The 13,203-nt window shown below is 34.5% G+C and overlaps 1 protein-coding gene across 5 annotated transcripts in view; it reads left to right on the top strand.

Annotated features, from left to right (window-relative positions):
- Window positions 1-13,203, top strand: part of CHM (CHM Rab escort protein) — a 192,502-nt gene that overhangs the window by 145,048 nt on the left and 34,251 nt on the right. For all 5 annotated transcript variants that reach the window (XM_039870201.1, XM_039870206.1, XM_039870205.1 and 2 more), the window contains 3 exons: window positions 2,020-2,124; window positions 2,527-2,590; window positions 7,956-8,052. In XM_039870201.1, the coding sequence (XP_039726135.1) occupies window positions 2,020-2,124; window positions 2,527-2,590; window positions 7,956-8,052 (266 nt within the window). The remainder of the gene's footprint in view (window positions 1-2,019; window positions 2,125-2,526; window positions 2,591-7,955; window positions 8,053-13,203) is intronic.

Raw genomic sequence — 13,203 nt, forward strand, 5'->3', positions numbered from 1 at the left:
GTGAACACCTGTATATCCACCACCTAGATTCTACAATTAACATTTTAATATACTTGCTTAATCATATATCTACTCAAATGTTCATCCCTCTATTCATCTTTTTACCTAGCATTTCACAGTAGATTCCAGATATCAGTACAATCGCCCATAAACACCCCAGCATGCATATTATTAACTAGCATTTAGTATTTATTTTTCACTTTTTCTTTTGATGTAAAATTCACATACAGTGAAGTGCCCAGATCTTAAATACTCATTAGCTGAGTTTTAACAAATAATATATCTGTATAACCCAAATCCCTATTAAGATAGAGAAGATTTTAATACCTACTTTTTATTTTTTCTGCCCAGACTTTAGATAGTCTCTGAGTTAAAGGTAAGAAAAAAAAAGCTTGTCAGTGCTTTCAGGACAAATAGCAGTCAGTGTTTCATGACAGGTCAGCAGACTTCTCTTTTCCATTGCCTAAAGTACCTTGTGTTTTAAATTATATATGAATGTTTTAAAACATTCTTTTTACTTTTCGAATAATTATTTTGAAAAATATTGTATTGAGATATAAATACCTTATATATATTTAGTTAAGTATATTGTAAGGCAAGAGCTCTCAGTGAAATGTGAGGAGATAAGAAAGTAGAGGTGAGGTAGGAAAAACACATATTAATGTAATATAATATATTAATTATATTATGTATTAATATGTGGTTAACTGATTAAAATATATTTTATATATATATATCTAACATTATGCGATATCGTAGTCTATCCCGACAACAGTGGCATGTCATTTATTCAAGAATACCAGCATATCTGCCTTGAGAAAATACACATTAAATTTATCTCCCTATTGTTCTGTCTCTCTGTTGTTCTAAAATTTACCATTTTATTCTAAATGCCTTTATGCTGGGTAAATAACTCTCATTTGGCTTAATTTTAGAGTGATATAGCGTACTTTATACTAGTATATTTAAAATATGGTATAAGTTCCAAATCATTTGCTTGCATTTTATGAGGAACAACATATAAGTGTATTTCTAATAAAATAATTCTGGTCCCCAAAGGAGAAACTATAACAAAAGTAAGTTGTAATGTTTCCATAATAAAAAGACACAGCAAACATGCAGGCATTTGCATATAGTTCCTGAAATATTACATACTGGCTTTGTCAGTGCTGGTAAGTCCATTTCAAGGATGTTGCCCTTAGTCCATTAGTTTAGATAATGAGCCCTATAAAGTACATTTATAACTTGTGGCGCTGCAAGGAGATGGATTCTAATTTTCATCCTTTTATCTAGACACATTGAAAGAAGGTCAATGGAGGGTTCTATATGATTCATTGCCCTAACATATATCAGATGACAGAGACCTGATAATGTCCATGCATAAGTGTTTTCCTTATTTGGAAAAAGCACTTGAAAGAAATCTTTCTATGATCATCCTTTGAAGTAAAGTGGAAACAGATATTAAAAGAAGCTCTAGTCCTTTCTTTATTTAAAAAAAAAAAAAAATTGTCACACGTGTGACCAGATAGCTATTCTTTAACAAAAGAGAAAGCAACACTTAACAGAAAAATAAAAAGCCTTTAGTGGCTTTTACAGGCTGTGAATGATACAGCAAGATATTTGATCTTCTTTTCTCTCCCCCTTTTCTTAGTACTAAAGACAAAAAAGAGCCTTTTTTTCTAAACAAAAGAAAAGCTTCTATGTTCCTAAACATTAGAAAAACTTAAATTATGATACTTGTCCTAACTTTATTGTTGTTACTCGTTAATGCCATTCAAAATAAACAAGTTCTATCCTACACTTATTTTATAGTTTAGAAGACTTCCAAATTGTAATAAGAATATATGTTCTCTAGTTTAATGTCTGTTTTGTGTCAAAAATGTGAAATCGGACACATTTTTTAAATCTTATCTTCTAAAAAATTAGTTTTAAATTCAAAATTGGTAACTGATTATGTTCATTGGCTCAATTATTTAATCATCAATGAGAACTTTCTTGCTATGCTTATCTTCTTCATAGATGCAAAGCAATCATAGATCAGTTTGGTCAGAGAATAATGTCTAAGCATTTCCTCGTGGAGGACAGTTACTTTTCTGAGAACACTTGCTCGCACGTGCAATACAGGTAAGACACCCCTTCACCCACTGTCCAAGGGAAGGTGAAATTTAGGAAAATTTAGCTATATAATTACATTGGTACTTCTATATAACTGTTGTTCAAGTAAGATGCTAATATATACCAAACAAAAAATATTGAATATGTTACCACTGTTCTCTTATAGCATCTGGTTTTGGGGGAGCCTAGCCTAATTTTGACTCCTTTGCATCAGCTGGGGTTTGTCTGCAGGTCATACATTCTCCTTTCATGAGCCAAGAAAAGATTAAAGTAGAACTTGACTCTGTTTGGGGAGGTGACACTTTTATCATTACTTAAATCTTTGAAACATGCCTTCTGTTGGTTATATAACTGTAAATGAAACTTATCCATGGAATCTGAATCACCAATTAACTGTTTTGTGCATTACAGGCAAATTTCCAGGGCAGTCCTTATTACAGATAGATCTGTACTGCAAACAGATTCAGATCAACAGGTAATTTTAGTCTTGTACTTTTTAATAACGTGTTTGCTAACTTAATCTACATGTGATATGTGTAGATTAATATGGCATAAATGTATTATGCCATATGTGCATTTTTAAATACATAATGGCAATTATGTAATAATCTTGGTTTCTTAAAGATTTCCTTCCAGCAGAACAAATAATTGTGTCTTATGTAACAGATTTATGCTAGGAAAATTGGACTAAATTCTAGTTTTTCAACAACTATGTCTATGAAATTGAAAATATGTTGTTATGGGAAGAAAAAGATAATCCCCAGTGAATTCATTTAAAAACCTTGGAGGGAAAGACTTTCTGGTAACCAGCCCTGCAACACTGGTGGTTAGTCCACCATTAGGCCTGCTGTGAATCAATATCAACATACATTTCCAGTTCTGATATTTCCTTATTTCTCTTGTTCATTTCAGTATCCTCTTTCTCCTCCTCACCCCCAATTCTAGAATGACTTAATGCCTATGGTTTGCCTCACTTTGAACACTTAAGCTCCAGAAGTATCCCCTCTTCTCTTTCTGACCATATTTTACAGTGACTGATAAAATCAGTTTACTCAGAAGTATGACTGTCAAATCTATAAAATATGTTCACTGCTAAAAATAGGTTCCTAAAATTCCTTAAATTTGAAGCTTTACTATATCAAACAAATATGTGTATGAGCACAGTACTTTAATCATTCAGCAAACAATGGGTGTCTTTTACGTGCCAGCCAGTGTGCTGGATTGTGAAGAGACGGTGCTAACCATAATAGCATCTCTACCCTCATAGCTTGCAGTCTGGAGGATACCAGTTCAGCATGACAACTAGTTCAGCATGACAAGTTTGAGCAAGGAAGCTATCATAGCATTCATCACACTATCCTGTAATTGCCATTTGACTCCTATCTATCTCTCAGTAAACCATGAGTTTTGTGAATGGGTCAAAGAGAAACAGGGAGGTGGAAAAGTAAAGAGAGCAAATAGAGACGATTCTGAAGAAGCTAAGCTGTGAAGAGTAAGACAGAAGAAGTGGTTCCTAAAGAGGGATGTGGAAATGAAGAAGGTTTTTCTTTTCTTTAAAAGATTAGTGTATATTTCAGCTGATGAGGTGTGGAGCCATAGAGCATGACAGGTTGAAGGTACCCAGAAGAAAAGGAAAGTGATTGATACAGCAAGGTCCAGGTAAAGGCCGGGGAGGATGGGATTCAGAGAACAGGTAAAAGTGTTCCCCTTAGTTAGGATGTGAGATGCATTGAAATAAGAGGGTGAATGCAGGACCAGTTGTAGGTTTGGAAGTGTCCATCTGATGGGTTCCATTTACTCTTTAAATTATAAGGTGAAGTCACCTCCTGAGAATGGGGATATGAGAGTAGGGGTGGGTCAAAGCTCAGGAAAAGATGCCAGATAATCACTGGGGAGTTGAACAGTGACTTATCTCATGGCCAGATGGATGGGCAGTGTTAATGGTCCAGATGAGCCTGGAGGTCATGGGTCTGCTGTGGCATTAATCTGCCCCTTATCCTTCAGCTTTCATTCTCTTAGCCCCACCAGCCTGGTCGTTGACCTGTTGAGAGACCTACAATTCCTTGTCCTCTCTGTTTTCTCCCAGATTACCAGCTCCCTTCTACCCTCTCTTCTTTTTTCCACGTTCTAGACCCAGTGGTAAATCTGCACTCTTCTTCCTCCAACACCATCAATTCCTGTTTAGTCACGTTCTTCCACTGCATCCACAGAGGAAAATCCCTTCACTGGATGAGATTGTTAACTCCACCGGGATCACTGAGGTCTAAAACCACACAATCAGACAGACTGGCACCGCCACAAAGTCAGGGGCACCAACCTCTTTCATTTGGACCCTTAGTACCCACCACTAGTTAGCTCTTCCACTGACCTCAGACAGTTCCCTCTCCTTTTCCCCTCAGTGCCTAGTCCAGGTCTTCACTATTTTACCCATCCTTCTTTCCCTTAAACCTCTCAACCCTCCTTGCCACTTCACTGAGAAAAATGAGGCCACCTACTAAACACAATAGCCCTTGCTTGACCTCCTGCCCCACCACCCACAACTTATCTACACCAGGACAGAGATTAATGAGAGGGTTCTCCTTCTAGTCCAAGGTCAAGCTCTTTCACAGGTGGCCTTGACACACACATACCACCCTGTATGCCTGCTTTCTCTCCTACATTTCCAGCTCATCCCCACTACTGGCATTTTCCCCTCGACCTATATACACATACTATCATTTTCTGTTCCAAAAATAAATAAAATGTTCCCTTGACCCTGCCCCCATCTCTAGCTAGTATCTAATCTCTCCCTTGCTCTTATGAATATTTTCAACACTATCTATACTTGCTACCTCCAGCTCCTTCCTTCTTATTCATTTCTAGACCAACCTGGCTTCTGCTCTCACATTTCTACCACAGTTTCTCTTGCTAAGCTCATTAATAACTTCATAATAGTCAGGGCCACAGGACAGTTTTTGGTTTTTGTCATTTCTGGTACATTTGACAATGTTGATTATTTCTTTTTTCTTGAAACTCTATACTCCTTTGGCTTCCATGACACTGCGCTCTCCTGTTTCTCTTCATAACTCTAGCTATTTCTTTTCTGCTTCGTGGGCTCTATCCTCCTTTTAAATATTGTGGCTCCTCAGAGTTCTCACTTCAGCCCACAGTACCTCTTGCTTTGTACATACTTGCTGTTTGACTTCATGTAATCATGGCTTCAACTCTGCGTAATTGTCGGTGCCAGCCACTTCTCTAATCTCCCAGGACTGTTGGCTCATATGCAAACTTCCTGCTGCTCATCTGTCCCAGGGTCCCTCAAACTGAACATACACAGAGCTGAACTCACCATCTTCCCTCTTAAAACTATTCATCCAGTGTTCCTCATCTTCACGAATAGCACTGATATCCAACAACAACCTCCTCTCATCTCCGACATATCATGATCAGTGGATCAGATCCTGTCAGTGGACTTCCTAGAAGTTACTCCAATCTGCTTTTCCCATCAGTCTTTATTCTCACTGCTCCGGTTTCAGAATTCATCATCTCTGCTTTCTAACTCGTTGCCCTACCTCTAATCTTGTCTTCTTTAAATGCTCCATCTTCCACATAGCCTTCAGAGTGATCAGTCTAAAATGTACATCTGGTCACCCTTTCTTTGTTTCCTGTATGTTTTTATCTCTTTTAGAATTTGGAAGCATAAAGAACATTATGAGACTTAAAGAGAGGAAAGAATAGGTACAGGTCTAGATAAATCTTATGGAAGCAGTAGTACAGAGGTGAGGGAATTCTCTTTTGGTGGCTTTTATAATTTCTATGAGATTCAAGACAATTACCTTCTCAGAGTTCAGGAGATGGAAAGTGCTGTGGTGGGGGGTTACTGATTATATCTAAATTTAAAAAAAAATATGGATGATAGTTACAGAAAACAAAAGAAGTACTTACATCTTGGGGCAGTTTTTAAGATGCCTTTCCAGTTATGCTGATGTTTTCAGTCATAATCATTTGATACTTATAGCACAACATTTGATATATGTTATAGTGGTTCTTCTCTCTTTAATACTAAAGTACATTTTCTATTACGTACAGCAGCAAAAGGAGTTAAGAGGAATATGGAGAACACAGTTTTTGAGACATCTTAAACTCACAAATGCACATACTAGTAATATGACAGTAGGATAGTCATGGTTATCAAAGGAATTTCTATTTGAACCGCACACCTGTTAGAATAGCTATTATAATAAAGATAAGAAACAAGTATTGGTGAGGATGTTTTGAGAAGGGATTGTGCCCTGTGGTGAAAGCTAAATTGGTGTAGTCACTTTGGAAACCAGTAGGGAGGTTCTTCAAAGAATTAAAAATAGAACTACCAATCGATTTATCAATTCACGTTCTGAGCATTTATCCTTAGAAAATGAAAAAACTACTTGAAAAAGATATACATAACCCTATATTAATTGCAGCATTCTTTACAATAGCCATGATATGGAAGCAACCTAGGTATTCATTGATAGATGAATGGACAAAGTAGATGGGCTATATATATATATGTAGTGGAATGTTACTCAGCCATAAAAAAGAATGAAATCTTGCCATTTCGACAACATGGATGGACCAAGGGTATTATGCTAAGTGAAATAAGTCAGAGAAAGGCAAATACAGTATCATTTCACTTTTATGTGGGATCTAAAAATACTAAACAAATGAACAAACAAAACAAAACAGAGTACAAACAGAGAGCAAACCGTAGTTGCTAGAGGGTTGGGCAGTGGGTAGAATGGGCAAAAAGGGTGAAGAGGATTAAGAGGTACAAACTTATAAGTCATGGGGATGTAATGTACAGTATATGGAACATAGTTCAATAGTACTACAGTAACTTTGTATATGTACAGTGACAGGTGGTTACTGGACTTCTCATGTTGAATACTTCATAAGATATATAAATGTTAAATCACTATGTTGTATACCTGAAACTAATATCTTATATCAACTATATTTTAATTAAAAAAAGAGCTTTATATTAAAAAAAAGAATTTTATTTTGAGAACTTGTAGGCATTTCCTTTGTGGGCTGTCAACATGACATTACCAGTCAAAATCTAAGCATAATGCTCACAGGTAAAAGAAAATGGGGCTTTGCCTTTAGCAAATTATTTCCTATATGAAATGATATAGTTTCCTCAGATTGAAGATTAGGTTGAGAATTAATATTGAGGCTTTTGGTTCTATAGAGAAACATTGACATGATGGTCATTTAAAGTCTTTTAAATATAAAGCCATGCAGCATATCAGTAGTGCCTAGGACAGCATACTGTATATCAGTAAACATTATTTAATAATAATTTTCAATTTCATTTTTAATACCGAGTTTCTAGTTTCATTAATGGAGTTCTTAAGTTAATTTGAAACCATTTTGAAACATTTTGGTATATGTTAGTCTATACTTTGGTAGTATATGTTGACATATACTTTGCTTGTTTCAGTATCTTTGAGATTTGTAACATTTTTACATTTTTTAATACTCTGCTGTTTTTAGTTATGAATAATCAAAATTGATTTAATATCTGATTTCAAAGAGTACATACATAATTCAAAAGTAATCTTATAATTGTATCCTTTTAAAATAAGTGAATCATTTAATAAATATTAAGGATATTTGGAATATTTCTTGTCTATGAATTACATAAATGCACTATGTATGATATATAAATATGTAATGTAGAAATTGGATGTTAAGGCACATGTGCATGTTATATGTATGTTTGAAAAGACACTCAGTTTGGAAGTTAACTATATACTGTAATAGAAAAAATGAAAATGAAATCTAAAAGCTATGTCTGATACTTTGTTTCTGTTTTTAAGATTTCCATTTTGACAGTGCCAGCAGAGGAACCAGGAACTTCTGCTGTTCGGATCATTGAGTTATGTTCTTCAACAATGACATGCATGAAAGGCACATGTAAGCCCAGTAGATTCTGATTATTTGTCTTTGTGTTTATTTAGGAAGTAAAGAGGGCAGCTATCCTTATAGTTGTCAGGGTCGTGTTTATAGTTTTTCCATATATACATATATGTTTTATTCACAATATTTGTTCACAGAGTAGTATATTTTTACAATAAGTCACTTCATACATTCCGCTAACCTCTAAACATTTCTGTGGCTAAATCTTCACAGGCACTGTTGCTATTCTCCAGTGAAAATTTCTGTGGTTTTTCCAAGTCTTTCTGTAATTCTTCTTAAGAGTATTGGAAACATTCTTTCACAATATTTATTTTCTTTACGCTGGTTTTCTTTTTCTTAGAATTCTTAATCCAATTACCGAACTTCTACCATATATAAATCCTCATTTTATTTCTTTTTTATGAGACTACTTAGAGACTACTTTGTTCTTTTTCCTGTATGTATTAAAATTACTATTTCCAGCATTGTCATATATTATGCCTTATACTACATATTTCTTAAAGATTTTTCAGTAAGTAGAAATCAGCAAGTATACATTAGACATCACTGTGCCTAGACCTAAACTGTGTACCATAGGGTTTATGAAGACACAGAGGCTGACATGCCTGATTTGAAGTGTTCATAATCTTATTGCACACTTTATGAAACAAGACATTATTAACTGAATGCAGTGTACTCAGCTTGGCATTTCAGGATAGGTAAAGATGAATATGAAATCGATCCTGACCTTACTGGGCTCACAATCTAGTGGGACAGATAAGACAAACACGAAAGTAACTCTAAGAGGCATAGTACGAAACTACAACAAGAGAGTAGCAACAAACAGTGGACTTTAGAAATTTATAGGAGAGAGACATAGCAATATTATTAGCTAGAATTATTTTTACCTCTATAAATTTATATTTTACTCACACTACTATAGGAATTAGAAGTGGATTAATAAGGAAAACTTGACTGTGTTTTCAAGTATAGAGCTACTGTTTACTAAAAGATGGCAAAAATGTGATAGAAGTGGGAGCTTGATGCCAACAGAATGAGTGAAGAAGACTTGTCCAATATTGCTGTATACAAAATTTCCATTTGAAAAGTAGCTCAGAGGTTTTTCTCCTTTTATAGTGATTTGTGATATAGGTTAGTCTTTACCATGACAGTTATCATTATTTCCCCATATTACTTTAACCAATTTTTTTTCATATCTTTTATCTGTGTTAGCATCTTAGATAAATATATAAAACTGTACTCTTCATTGTTGTTTTAAATTATATTCATTTTATATTTGTGAAATATTTTTGTATCCCCTGTCTAATGATACATAATAATATTCCTCTACCTAGAGATGATAAACACTTGATGTATGTTTCTTTGTGTGTGTTTTTTGTATCTGTAAACATATTTTCATAAAAATGCAATACATTTTATATGTTATTTTATAATTTGCTTTTAAAAATACTTAATGCAACAAAAATCTTTTTGCATGTCTTATACCATTTTCAGTGTTTGTGGATATGGCATTTTTTATTTAATCCCATGCTGTAGAGATAAAGCGTTATTAAAATTTTTACTCAATAGCCCTGTAAAAAACAGCCATCCTTATAGGTAAATATTTGTGAGCATCCATTATTTAAAAAAATATTTTTTTGAGTGGAATTATTGGGTCAAAGTGTGTAGATTTTTTTTATTTTGAAATAATTATAGAGTCATAAGACTTTTCAGATAGTACAAAAAGGTTCTGTGTACCCTGCACCCAGTTTCTTATAATAGTTACATTTTACCAAATTACAATATTAAAACCAGGAATTTGACATTGGTACAATGTGTGTATGCAGTTTAATCACATGTGTACATTCTTGTGACCATCACCATAAGGATCCCAAGTGTTGCTCTTTTACAGCCACAGCTATCTTCTTCCCTTCTCACATTGACTACCTAATTCCAGACAACCACTAATCTGTTTACCATCTCAATAATTTTGTCATTTTGAGAATGTCGTATAAAAGGAATTATACAGTGTGTAATTTTATAAGATTGACTTTTTCACTCAGTGTAATTTCCTTACGGTTCATCCAACTTTTGTTGCATGTATCTATAGTCCGTTCCTGTTTATTGATGAGTAGTATTCCACAGTAAGCTATATTTCCTTCTGATCTCCAGGGTTTCTAATGAGAAACACCCTGTTATTTGAATTGTCTTTTCTCTATAGGTAATTTTTTTTCTCTCAGGCTACTTTCAAGATTTTTTTCTTAGTCTTTAATTTTTAGCAGTCTGATTATGATGTGTCTTGGCATGCATTTCTTTGGATTTATTTTATTGGGGATTTATGCAGCTTGAATCTGCAGGTTTATGTCTTTTGCCAAATTTAGGAAATTTCCATCCTTTTTTACTTTTGAGTATTTTTCAGCTTCACCCTCTTTCTTCTCTTCTTCTGGACTCGTATGACATGACTATTAGGTCTTTCACTATAGTTACACATATCTCTGAAGTTCCGTTCATTTTTTGTTCAAAAATATTTACCGTACCTGTTAAGAGCAATCTACCAGGCTAGGCACAGTGGATTTTACAAAGGAATATTGCCAAATGATAACAGTAATACGATAGTACAAAGAGCACCAAGAAGAGAGCAAACTACATGTGTTTCTGTTCATTTTTATATAATTTATTTTCTCTTTCGTTCATATTTTATTATTTCTGTGATTCTACTTTCAAGGTCACCAGTTCTTTCCTCTCTACATTCCATTCTGCTCTTGAACCCATACATTAAAGTTTTTTTTATTTTAATTATATTTTTCAGTTTAAAAATTTTTTTTTAAATCTTTATTTGCTGAGACTTTTTTTTTTTTTTGCTAAGGCTATCTGTTGTTTCATTTGTTTCCAGCATGTTTGTAATTGCTCATTGACGCATTTTTATGATGGCTGTGTTAAATCTTCAGATAACTCTGATAACTGTCGTGTTGGCATGTGTTAATTGTCTTTTCTCATTCAAGTTGAGATTTTCCTGGTTCTTGGTATAATGAGTAATTTTGGATTGATACTTGGGCCTTTTTGTTATTATATAATGGGGCTTAATTCTGTTTAGATCTTAATTCTGTTTTAGCAGGCCTTTTCTGACACTGCTCTGGTGGGAAAAGGGGGTGCCATCTTGTTACTGTCAGGCGGTGGTGTCAAGTGTGGTTCCCTACTTGGCCTCTGCTGGCACTTGGAGGTTGGAAAACGTCCTCATTACTGCTAAGTAATTGTAGTAAAAGCTCTTCACTAGGCCTCCATTAATTCCACTCTGGCTAGGAGGAACAGAAAAGAGTGCCTTGTTACTGCTCCCCACATGGCCTTTACTGACACCATGAGGAAGGAGAGTGTGGCCTCATTATTCAAGCAGTGGTAAGAGACCTGACTCTCCATTAGACCTCTTCTGACACCACTGCATTGGGGCAGAGGAGCGGTTCCTAGTTACTGCTGGATAGCGGTGCGAATCTAGGATTCTGCAATAGTCTCTACTAACACTGTGGAGGATGGGGACTCTTATTTCTGCTGGGGATGAAAGTCCTGGCACCCTATTTGGCCTTCTTTGACACCACCCCACCAGGAATGAGGTTGTGGAACCTCATTACATCATGGTGAGAGGTGGAAGTCTAGGCTCTCCATTCAGCCTTTAATGGTGAATGTTAGAGGTGAGACCTCTGTTTTCCTGTGGTGTTTGACTGGAGTAGAGCAATTATTGTCTAAATGTTTTCTGTCTTGCTAGGTTGCTCAATGCCCAGTCCTTTGACCAGAGAGAGCAGCCTTTCTTTGGGGTCTTTTTCTTTTTTTTTTTTTATTTTGGTCTGAGCTCATTGATATTTCTGGGTTGCCAGTTTTTCTGGTAACCAATCTGAGATACATGAGGCAAAAAGAAAAGCCAGGGAACTCTGCTGTTTTGTTCTTTTGATCCCAAGGTCCCTATACAGTTTGTTTTCTTCTTTCTACCTCGCAGAGGTTTTATATAACATGTTCAAGATTTGTAGCTGTACTTAGCAGGAGGAATAGGGAAATGTACTTTTAATCTATATTTCTGGAAGTGGAAGTCCCTAAGTGTCTACAGGCTTTTGATATATAATGTCAAATTGCCCTCCTCTCAAAGTTGTATCAACTTTTATATCCAGTGGTAGTTTTTAAACAAGTACGTCTTTTTCCAAACCATCGATAGCACTGGATATTATCTTATCAAAACTCCTTTACCAATTTGAAAGTTAAATAATATTTGTTTAAATTTATATTTAATAACTCATGAAGTTGAACATCGTTTTGTAGTATTTCTTGGTTATTTATCCTTCTTTTGTGAATTCTTTATTTATTATATTGCTTGTTTTTTATCAACTTATAAGAATAATATAAACATTAAGGGTATCAATCCTTAGTCTTAAAGTGTTACAAGTATGTTCCCAGTTCATTAAGCATTTTTTTTAAAGCGTATGGTAAATAGAAGGCATTATTCTAGGTCTTTAGAGCAAGGCAGAAAGTGATAAAAGAAATAATTCCTGACCTCAGGAAGCTTTAAATTTATTTGGGAAGAGAAAAACAGCACCATAAATAACCTTTAAAAAAAAAAAAGACAGCAACAAAGCAATGCAGCATAAACTAGGATACAAGCAATGAGTGTTAAATGAAAATAGGTCATTGTGTAAAATGATCTAGGACTGCTTCAAGAAAAATATAGGACATAATCTTCCCCTTAAAAATAGTATATAAGAAACGTTTTAGTTTCATATTATGATAATATAAGGTTTGCTTATGTAAGTTTTCTGTTATGGATTAAAATATTTAAACTAATTTTATTTTGTTAGGGATGATATATTTGAGTGGGTTTATATATACATATGCACATGCCAATATACATCTGTATATTTATAGGAAACAAATTTCAAAGAGTATATAACAAAACATTCACAGCTGTGGTTATTCCTAAATGATGGTAATGCAGGTAAGTACTTTTATGTTTTTCTGTTTGTTTATATTGATTTTCTGATTTCTCTACACTATGAATTAAAAACATACTTAACTAGATATGCCACAAAGATGAAAAAAATCACATTACAGACACATATGATAGTGTGATGAAAAATTGACATACTGTACCAGATGTTAGTTGTAATTTTGATTATGCAGAATTGAATCCCC

Source organism: Pteropus medius, unplaced genomic scaffold (assembly GCF_902729225.1).
Source record: "Pteropus medius unplaced genomic scaffold, Ma_sr-lr_union100, whole genome shotgun sequence".
NCBI classification, from domain to species: domain Eukaryota; kingdom Metazoa; phylum Chordata; class Mammalia; order Chiroptera; family Pteropodidae; genus Pteropus; species Pteropus medius.